At 46.1% G+C, this 11,486-nt stretch overlaps 1 protein-coding gene across 1 annotated transcript in view; it reads right to left on the bottom strand.

The window, feature by feature from the left end:
* Rapgef5 (Rap guanine nucleotide exchange factor 5) overlaps window positions 1-5,037 on the bottom strand; it is a 230,402-nt gene extending 225,365 nt beyond the window's left edge. The window contains exon 1 of the mRNA XM_032908351.1: window positions 4,696-5,037. Within this exon, the coding sequence (XP_032764242.1) occupies window positions 4,696-4,911 (216 nt within the window). The 5' untranslated portion in view covers window positions 4,912-5,037. The remainder of the gene's footprint in view (window positions 1-4,695) is intronic.
* Between the last annotated feature and the right edge of the window lie 6,449 nt (window positions 5,038-11,486).

Consider the following 11,486-nt stretch of genomic DNA (forward strand, 5'->3'; position numbering starts at 1 on the left):
GATCAGTGATCCTTGGACAGATGGCTAGCTTCAAGTGTGAAGGAGAAAGTGGACATGAGAAACCAGGAAGGAAAAAGGCTTCTGAGTCTACTGAGACCATATGCAAAGTATGGAGCAGCAAGGACACACACTCAAAAAGAGAAATTGCCACAACAGACTGCAACGAATGCATGAATTCCTAATGACACTTAAGAAAAGACAACTCTGGTTACAGATGAAGGTTGTTAGTGCATTAAAGCATTACTATGAAAAGTGACAAATGAGAAAAACAGGATTTCCTCTTCTTTTCTATGTAGCCTGAATATCAAAATACCCAAATAATTCCTGATAGAATGCTCTTTATGAACACTGTTCCAAACAATAGGTGCAAGAGGAATGGTTTATTGCACCAAGCTGTCAACGTGTTTGCACTCCCTAATGAAGATGGCTTAAGGAATTAAACTAAAACCATTAGGTGAAAGGTGGAAGGTAAAGTGACACCATCTGAGTCCATCGGTCAGATCCTCATTACTCAAAAAAGACATCCTGACATAACAGCATCATGAAATGACATTGACACTTGGCACAACGCTATCCAAAAAGGGTATGTGCTTTTGAATTTTGTCACGCCTCCATATGGAATTGTCAGATTATAGGGATGGAAGAATAGGTTAACTAAATACCCAGAAAGTAGGACAGAGTCTTGGACTAAGAATCCAACTTATCCCGCAAACCAATAATATTAAAAAGGGGGGTGGAGTCTGTTATAAAATAAAATACTTTAAAGTTCAAGAATCAAAATCAACATGTGGCATTGCTTAGTTTCTGAATCTAATAATAACTAGAAAGGCATCTTCAGGAGAATTTGCATGTATGAACTGTGCTAAGAAATGTTAACTCTTAGGAACAAAAAAGTCACAAGTGTCTTGTTTTGTTTGTTTGTTTGTTTGACTTGTTTTATTGTAATTAGGAGCTCGGAAATCAATCAGTAGCCAAAGCATGCAATCTTGACAGACCTGTGCCCTAGATACAGGCATAAGACACCATGCTGGCTCAGAGGAGGGTGCTGGTGGCTACAATGTCTTTATCAGAGATGTAAGGTACAACTTTTATGAAATAACTCAGAGGTTTGCTTTAAATTATACCAGATATGACACCTCTCCCCACCCCACCCCTTACCACAAATGAAACAAGATTGGCAGAATTATTACTAGCTCAGATGTTTGGGGTTTCCAGAGCACCTGGTGTTGCCATTGATGTTTAAAAATGTTTCCATAGCAAAATGTAGCGATAGTAAAATGTAGCAAGTCTTCCCACAAAGCAAATCTTAGCTTTTGCTCCTTTTGTCCAAAGGAGGTGCAGTCTTCTTAAGCAGTATGCAGGGTGAATTCAAAATTAGAAACGACAGAACAGAGGAACCAGGGATCCAAGGAACTGTGCTGTATTAACCAAAGGACAGGTTAACTTATCCTGGTAAGAGATAGTCTGCAGTGGAACAACATAGTCCACAGAGAGCTGAAATGAGGTTGGATGGTCTCAAACTGTGGGATTCTAAAACAACATGGATGACAGCATATGAACTACTAAGTCAGATCTTCCTATAATTGGACCTCTTCATCAACAGTGCAATACTCAGAGCTGCTTTGTTCTGAGTGAACTTCTACTAATGGAGATCATGCAGCTCCAGTCTGGAGGTACAGCCTCTGTTTTCATGAGTCTCTGAGCCTTTACATTATCAATGTCCTAATCGAGGGGTCTACCCAGTTAATATCACCTGCCAATCAGCCTGGGATATATTCTACTATTTGCCTCTTCCTCTCAAACTCCTTCTTATGGACCATTTATATCACCCATACAATTCTTTTGTCGAAGCCCAAACCTTTATTGTGATGGTATAGGGAAATTTTTGGGGGTGGGAGTAATAATGTGATGGAGACTTTGGCAGTATTTAGATTGTATTTGGTTGTGAGGGTGAGGGCCTCATGGTAAGATTAGTGGCCTTATAAAAAGAAGACAAGATTATCTTCTCTTTGACCCTGCTAAAGGCCACAGGAATGAGCAGAAGAAAATGGGCATCTACAAGGCAGACAGAGCCCTGTGCAGAAACAAAACCAGCCTGAACACTGAACTTGGGTTCGCCAGCTGTCAAAATTGTGAGATAAACATCTCTTGAGACCATCCAGTTTACAGATTGTGTTACAGTGTCTTGAGCTACCTGACACAGGAGCACGCGATTTTACTGTTTCCCCTTCTTTCAAACTCCTTCCTCTCCCTTTGACAACAAGGGTTACAAAAAATTGCAACAGTAGTTGCCCTAGTTAGGTTTTTTTCAACAAGACACAAGCTATAGTCATCTGGGACTCTTGACTGAGAAAAGGCTTCAATCAGATGCCCTATAGGCAAGTCTGTAGACCATTTTCTTGATTTGGTGAAGGATGTGGGAGGACCCTGCCTACTCTCAATAGTGACACCCCTGGGCAGGCTGAACAAGCCAGGGTGAGCAATCCAGTAAGCAGCACTCCTTCATGGCCTCTGCTTCAGTTCCTGCCTCCAGGTTCCTGTCTTGAGTTCCTCCTCCAACTTCCCAGTTGATGGACTGTAAGCTGAAGATGAAATAACCCTTACTTCCCAGAGTTGCTTTTTGGTTATGATGTTTTATCACAGCAACAGAAAGCAAACTAAAATAGTCTCCCCCAAAGCAGATGGAGGGAGAAGTTGATGTAAAGTGGGAGTTTCCAACTTGACACTTGATCTTTTAAGAGAGACATTCATTTAAGCTCTTAAAGAACTAATATGTTGTACCATAATATAAGAATTGTTAAAGTAGGTTATTTGAAGGGCCCATATACGGGGTAGTTTGGAAATTAGGGCCAGTCTGCACACTGACAGAGCAAACATCATCATCCCAGGCAGCAAGAAACTAGAGTCCCCTTGTAGATGAACACAGCGGATGGATCTATGCAGAAATTTGGACAATTCCTGTCACAGACTGCCAGGCTGCCCATGTCTTCAGTATTCTGTGCTGTGGAAAAGTAACTGTCAAGGATAACAGGAACACAATTTGACCTACTTCCCCCTAGATTCTTGCAAAGTCTATAATTCTGGATCTTGTGTTTATTTACCCACTCTATCTTGAGGACATACTTCCTGCCTTTCTTTGTAAGCAATCCTGTATGCCACACATCAAGACTACTGTGTGGAATGGATAGAACTTGAGGACTCTTGGCAAAGAATTGAGGTTCTCAAGGGGATAGGAACTCCACAGGAAGACCAAGAAAGTCAACTAACCTGGACCCTTGAAGCTCTCAGAGACTGAACCATTAACCAAAGAACACACATGGGCTGGAGTTAGGCCTCCTTGAACATAGGGAGAACGTGTGCAGCTTGGACTTCACCTGGGTCCCAAACAACTGGAGTGAAGGCTATCCCAAAAGCTATTGCCTTTCCATGGGATATCTTCTTCTAGCTGGACTGCCTTGTCTGGCCTCAGTGGGAGAGAATATGCCTAGCCCTGCAGAAACTTGATATGAGGAAGGGGGTGTGTGATACGGGCCCCACCCACTCAGAGAAGGGAAAGTATTGTGGGAGGGGATGACCGGAAGGGGGGCAGGAACAGAATGTAACGAATTAAAAAAAAAAAAAAAAGATTACTGTGTGGGCAATTCTGAAACTTTTCTGGTGGCTGCATTAAAAATTATATAATGGCACAAGAGAATCCTAAGAACAATCCTTTAAAGTGGTCTGGAAGAAGAAAATGCATAGGAAAGGGGAAACACAGACTGGAGAACAAGAACTGTAGCAAGTCAGAGCTTTTCCAATCCATTGGAAGCCACAACAGAGCAAATGTTTCTCCAGCCCTTATATTTCTGCAAACCAATGAATGTCACAGGAGCTGTGAGTCTCCAGCTACTGTCTCCTTTCAAGTCAAATAACTAAGACTTCTAGTCAAAAAATCATCTAAATTGTTGTAAATACTACATAATGATAAAAAAAAATTATAAGTAGGATGTACGATTGTAACCTGATCTGCTGAGTAGGAAAAGTGAGTGAGAGCTTACTGGTGCATTCTGAGTGGCTTAAAGATACCCAGGATGACAAGCAAAGCCTGGGCTGCTCAGGTCGTGAGATGCATTTAGAACACAAGGAAAGCTCCTTCACCAGGAAGTCATATCTGAACACACAATCTGAAAGTCGATATTTGAGATTCCCGGGGGTCCGACCCTCTCCCGCTCTAGGGGGCGTCCCGGAGTACTGAGTGCTCCCAGTGATGGAACTCAGGAGCTAAAAGCTCACCCAAGCTCTTCCAACTCCTAAGTCTCCCCCTCAGCAGTGGCGGCTGCCAGGGCAGTCCGGACGCACAGACATTGCTATGAGTCTTCCAAAACAAGCAAGCAAGTCGCAGGCTACCTGCAAACAGGACCCGCAGGAGGCCTGAGACTTTCTGTGGGATAGGGCTGATTGACTTTGTCACGGGACACCTGCAGCTTCCCCACAGAAAGCAGCAAACAGCCCTTCTTCCAGTGATGCCCGGGCGCCCCGGTTCGCTCAGGTGCATCGGAGGGGGAAGGGTGGCCGTCGCAGACCGAGGGGCGCCCCCTAACCCCGCCGTCCCGAGTCCCTCTCCAGAGGAGTCCCGCCACCTCCCCAACTTCCAGCCACGGCGTGGCGGGCCCGCGGGGCGGCGGAGGGCTCCACGTGCGCGCCCGGGCCACTCACCCGGGCCCCGGCGGCGCTCCGCTTCCTCCGCAGCGTGAGCCCGCTCCGCAGCAGCGCAGGCAGGTCCCTGAGGCGCGGCCGCAGAGACGCGGCGGTCGGCTCGCGCTCCGGCTCCCGGGCGCTCGGGCTGCGGCGCAGGGGCCCGTCGGCCGGGGCCGCCGAAGCCAGGGCCGGGCTCTCGCACGGCGGCTGCATCTTGACAGAGCCCACCGCCATCCTGATGCCCTGACGGTTGCGGCGGTGCCCGAGGCTGCTCTCCTCCGCGCTCGCCTCCGCGCCTTCGCAAGGCAGCGAGAGGGCGAGACTGCGGCTCGGGCGCGGGACGCGCTACCAGCCGCTGCCCATTGGCGCGCGCCGGGCCCGGAGCCTCGGCCCCGCGCACCGCCCCGGCCCCGCCCAGGTGCTCCCCGCCCCGCCCCGCCACTCACCTCCCGGCGGCCCAGACACTCCCACCGCCCTCGGAAGGGGCCCCGGAGCGCCGCACGCTCCCAGCCTGCACAGGTGCGCCATTCCCAGCAACCACCTCCGGGCCCATCCCCCCAGAGACTAAAAAAGTCCCTTTGCTTCAGCCAGGAGTGTCCTGGACTGCGACCCAGAAGGCTAAGAGGCCCTCCTCCCTCCCGCACTTAGCCTAGTCCCACAGCATAGTCCTTATCCTAGAAACTGTGCAAAATGGACTTCTTGGGACATCATTGCCCCACCCCCCACCCCAGTGACCCTGTGAGCACGCTCCTCGTGAAAGGGGGAGCAGAGAAAACTAGCTGGTTTTGATGGGTGCTCAGCAAAATGGGTGCAAGTCTGGTGGCCCGAAGGTGAATCTCTGTTAACATGTTGGAACCTGACCTCCCTGGAAGCCTTCTCTGTGTGTGATGAATGTTCTTCGTAAACTGCAAAGGCTTAGCGCGGTGTGAATCACTGCTTATACAATTCCAGGAGGTAGGAATTGCGGAGCGCTGAGTGGAAACCATTCCAGGAAGGCCTTCAACTCCAAGGGGCGGTGAATCGTCACCACGGCCTTTGACTTCTCAGCACCAGAACCCTGAGACCCACTCTTTGCCTTTGACCTCTAAGATCCGAAAAACCTTGTTCACGTTTACAGTTTTTAAAATAACAAGTAAGAATTTGGAGTCAAGGTTACTACTGTGCCTCTCGCACAGCAGATGCTTAGCCAAGTGTGCACGGAAATGAGGCCGAGTAGGGAAAGTGGAGATCTGCCCTTAAGAAAAGGGAAATTCGGGGTTGGGGATTTAGCTCAGTGGTAGAGCGCTTGCCTAGCAAGCGCAAGGCCCTGGGTTCGGTCCCCAGCTCCGAAAAAAAGGAAAAGAAAAGAAAAAAAAAAAGAAAAAAGAAAAGAAAAGGGAAATTCAGCCTTGTGTAGATAAATACTGAGAGGAAATCAGGTAGTGCCTAAACTCTTGCTAATTGTCAAGTGAACGTGAATACTAAAATCTCCTGGGTAGAGCAACCTAAGCCAGAGCAGGAAGGAAGTTTACACAATGTCTTAAAGCTTAGGGCCCTTCAAGCAAGGAGACTTGAAATTGTGATTTCCAACTCTTAGGTGGCTTACATAGAGCCGGAGAGAGCGGTTGGACATGTCCTGTTAGAGAAAGGTGATGTCATAATGAAGAAGTAGGGGGAGGGGAAATAGAATTGGTGTTGTTGACTTACCTCAGAGGACTTTAAATTTTGTCACCTAACCCATGGACATTTAACTGAGGAGTCAGTAAGGAACTTTATAGTCCGTTATGGTGTCCAGATGTCTGTGGTGCAGATTTATCCAAGAATGAAGCTCTATATCTGTATCCAACATCAGACTCTGACGTTTAGGTTAAAATACTCAGTCATTCATTACCTTGAGTTCTCAGACATTACCTATTTCAAACTCCCCCCTGATGTGCCAGCTGAGGGGTTGGTACCTGGTTCACAGGAGCGCCAGGACACTCCTAGTTAACACTGATCCACCAGCCATACCGTCCCTGAGAAGTAGCATTTGAATTATCTATGAATTCACTCTGCTACAGAAGAGATCACATATGTTCTGTCTCCTAGTTGACATTCTTGGTCTTCACACATGTTCTTAAAGGCAGCTTCCCTTCCTTTGGCTTTTTTGGTTGTTGTTTTTTGTTGAGAGAGAGAGAGAGAGAGAGAGAGAGAGAGAGAGAGAGAGAGAGAGAGAGAGTCTCAAGTAGCCCAGACTGACCTGAAGCACCCTATGCAGCTGAGGATCACATTGAACTCTTGGCAACCTTTCTCTGTCTTCCAAGTGCTAGGGTTACAGGCCTGCACTACAAAGCCCAGATTCACAGTTTTCAATATAAGACTTAGGAGTTTGAAATTTACACCATAGATTCTATAGAATCAACTATGCCATGTTATCTAATGCACAACATCAGTAAAGGACTTTTGAAAAGTCTGCTTAGGTTAAAATAATAAATAATAAAGGCCCATATCCTCAGCAAACAGGTAGGAACAGTGAAGGTAGCTTGTCTGCTAAGGTGATTGCCTTGCAAGCCCAAGGACCCAAGTTAGAACAGAAGAAACTATGCCCAGAAGCAAACAAACAAGAAGAAGAAGAAGAAGAAGAAGAAGAAGAAGAAGAAGAAGAAGAAGAAGAAGAAGAAGAAGAAGAAGAAGAAGAAAAGAAGAAGAAGAAGAAGAAAAGAAGAAGAAGAATATCTAGTGATATGTAGTGTTCTCTTTTGATCTCAGGGCTGAAGAGTGAAGACAAGTAGATCCCTAGAGATTGGTGGCCAGCTAGCATTATCTAAAGGGACAAGCTCAGGCAAGTCAGAGACCCTATATTTAAAAACAAAACAAAACAAACAAACAAAACCAAAACCAAGTATGAAAAGAACCTGAGAAGTAGCATCCAAGGTTGGCCTCCACATGCATGCACACACACAAAGATGTGCACCTACCACACGTGCATTTGCACACATGTGGATACACATACAAACAACACACACACACACACACACACACACACACACACACACACACGATCAGAAAGATCAGGAATCTGTAAGTAGAAGATTCACACCGCTCCTTTCAGTCAAGCCCACTCTAGCACTCCTGTTCTTCCGCCTGGAGTACCAACCTTCTACAATGCTATGCTACAGCGCTTGCAGAATATTCTAGATCTGGTTTTTTTTTTTTTTCTAGTCCTTTGAAACTTGTGGTTACTGAGGACTTGAAATGTGGCAAGCATGACTGAAGAAGTAAGTTTTTAACTTTATTTAATTTAAATTATATAAATTTAGATAGCAGCATATGGCCACTGGCTATCCAATATGGCACAGCACCATTCTGGAGATCTATGTTTCTCTCATCCAGACCATTCTGTTTCTTACATTCAAATGTCACTATTTCAATGAGGCCTTTTATGACTGTGGGATATAAAACCGCAGCCCTTCCCCAGCATTTCACAGAGCTCACTGCCATCCAACATTCTACATAATCATTCTATATATTATACAGACTTAGTCTCTTGCTGCCTCTCTGAAACTAGAAATACACCCTGCAAGGGTAGATTTTTTTTTTCTTTTGTTTGGTATTTTAGCAGCAGTAGACCACATTCATTGAATAATCGAATGCTTTCATGTATGCAGACTCAGTTTTCTAAATAAGGCTTAACCTGGGTTTTTTAAAGTAAAACTTCCCGGCTTTGGATTACTGAAACCTTAAAAACTAATAGGTCCTGCATGTGCAAACCCAACAGCACTCAAATAAGACCACTAGCCAGCCTGGAGGCTGGGGGACCAGAGCTGATGGTTTTTACGTATGGAAACGACACCATCAAGGCTACACTTGTGGAAACGGCTGTAGTGAGAAGCCACAAATTAGACAGGCTTTTGGTAGTGAGGAGAAATTAGAGAACTGGAAAATGGCCCTGACAGTAAGATACCTGCACTTTAATGAGGGCTGAGCTCTTGTGGGAGTGGCACAAAACTGACTGAGATGTGAGATGAGACAAGAGACAGGGGAGAGGGTACAAAATCACTTCCCGTGGTGCTGCAGACAATACTCTGAGAATGTGACCATGGCCTGAAGTCTATAGTGGGACCTTGAAGACATGGGTTTGTTTCTCTACTTCCTTGCATTTGAGCAGGCTTAGGGATGCTTTGGCCCATTAAGTACACGGGGATGACTTCGCTAGGTCTGCAAATAGCCCTTAACTGGCCAGGCAGCTTCTATTTCCCGCTATCTCAGAACACTTGTTCTTAGGATGTGCCCGCTCCGAAGCCAACTGCCTTGTTGTAAGGGGCCCTCCTAGGTGTGCAGAAAAACCTAGTGTGGAAGGGTTCTGGCAGCTGATTTCCCATTCAAAAACATTACCAATTGCTGACTATCCACGAGTCCAAAAGCCCAGGCCAGCCTTAGGCCTTTGAGGGCAACCGAATCTGAGAACCCTGAGCAAGAGCTACGAGCTGAGTACCATCAACCACTGAATGGGGCGGCAAAATAATTGCATTAGGCCCAAAGGTCAAAACAGAATGTGGTTAAAAAGAGAACATTTCTCTTTGGGGGTGGGGAGGGAGGTCCATTCATAAAGAAACTATAGGAGTGTCTTTACCTGGTGTGGTGGGTCACGTCTGCAGTGCCAGCCAGTTAGGTGGAAGGAGTGTAAATTCAAAGACAGCCTGAATTATAGTGTTACACTCTGTCTCAAACGTTAGGGACACACAGTGGCCCAGCATTTGCCTGGTAAGTGAAAAGCCTGTCACCAAGGGAAAAATACGATTGGGGTTGGCCAAAAGGGAAGAAAAGGTATGTATAGTTGTGTATACGTGTGCGTTTGTATGCATACATTGTAAATGTATTACCTAATCAAGCAAGAACTCACTGGCACTGTATTTAGAGAAGTCAGAAAGTCGGGCAAGCTGGTTCTGTGGGCTTTGGTTTATATAGCAGTTAGACTGGCTAAGTCAGAGGTTACATGAGTGAAAACCCTATCGATGAGAGGAGAGTGTGAGGGTGGGGGGCTTACAAGGAGGACTACAGAGTTGTGTCAGATTCAGAAGCATGATGGATGGATGGATGGATGGATGGATGGATGGATGGATGGATGGGTGGATGAGGCAGGGGGCTGCACAGGCAGGTTACCCTTAGAGAACATTCCACAGACTGCTTTGAATGCCTAGTCATATGAAATTCAGGATAGTGATTCTCCTGGCTTTTCTTCATTTAATTATATAGTCCTGTGTGGTTACCATAAATACCCGAACGCTATGGATACACGGGTTTTCCTTCATGTCCCACTGTTAACTCCCCACCTGCTTGTCCTTGGGCACAACGCACATCAGGCTCACGACTCCTCTGACATCACATCTGCCAGGACTTTGATGTACCTTCTTCCTAGTACAGTCCTTCTCACATACCCAAGTCTGAAGTTTGCCCCCACTGAAACATCTTTATATTGTTGTATCAGCGTTCAAAAATAGACGTGCGTAATTTCTCTTTTTATTCAGCTCGGCCAACGTCCAAGTATGTAATGACCGAAATAGACAGATCCGAACCTGGCCTTTCTGAGGGTCAAAGCTGAGTCGCTAGGCGATCAGGAGACAGATTATGTCACACAAGACTCATTTCCCAGACTGCCTCACGTAGAATGCCAGAGAGAGCCATGTGTGTACTTGATACTCATGCTATTTTTGTGATTTGCATGGGATGAATATGCAATTGAGAGAAATGTAGCAAAATAATGAAACATGTTTCAGATCTAAAATGTTAGGCTTACTTTATTTTAGCTTTCAAGAATCGCAAATGGAAGTATCTGCCCTCACACTGCTCGTGGCAAACCTGTGTGGTACAGCACTGTTATTTTTACAGCATATCACGCACGATGCCTCATGCAAATACTCCCCCCAGGGGTGATAACATTTCCATGTGCTGTCTGCATCAGTGGTTCCAGTCAAAGAGAAAGTCTGTGCCAGGGTGGTTGTGTGTACTTACGTAGGTAAGTCCATCTTCTGTTCCTTGTACTGATGGTCTTGAAACAAAAATCTCTCCGTGCCTCTTCATACACTGTGTACAGCTATCACACTGGGAACTTCTAAAGTTAGGTATTCATAGTCAGGGAGCAAAAACCCTGCATGATCAAAAGCCCAGGATGACAAGACAGTAATGAAGGACTTAATGTAACCAACAGACAGCAATAAATCCAGACCAGACCAGTCCTATTCTCCCCCATCTGGTTACGGAAATCTATGCATCCTTCTACACACCAAAGAACACTTTGTCTGAAAAGCCTTCTCCATTGTTCCTGTCTGGGACAGATGTCTCCTCCAGGACACAACTGGCGTTTACCTACGCTGCCACCCTATGTTAAGGAAGGCGATACAGAGGTCTTGGCAGATGCAGATTCTCTGCAGCTTTGGGAAAATACATTGCCCCCGAGGGCGATAGGAGGCTATAAATGGACTCCAGATGGTGGCCTGTTCTGATCAGCAGGGAAGGAAGATGATTTTAGCATCAGTATATAAAGGGCCTTAGCGCAGGGAGATGCTGAACACCGGGAAGCCAACAAGACAGGGTTCGAGATCCAGGCACGAAACGCTAAAGAAGTAATTCCTCAGATGTGCTTAACAGAAGTGGCTCCTGTGTTGGTACTTTCTGTGCTGGTTGAGTGAGGTAATGTTTGCAAGACTGTAAACTTCAAAGCACCACGCAGCGGCCCTGTCTTTCTGCTAGGAGGGAAAGGGAAGAAGCAGAAGACGTGTGTGTGTGTGTGTGTGTTGTGTGTGTGTATGGTGTGTGTGTGTATATGTATGTGTGTATGGTGTGTGTGTGTA

The sequence above is a fragment of the Rattus rattus genome, chromosome 7 (genome assembly GCF_011064425.1).
Source record: "Rattus rattus isolate New Zealand chromosome 7, Rrattus_CSIRO_v1, whole genome shotgun sequence".
In the NCBI taxonomy this organism is placed as follows: Eukaryota; Metazoa; Chordata; class Mammalia; order Rodentia; family Muridae; genus Rattus; species Rattus rattus.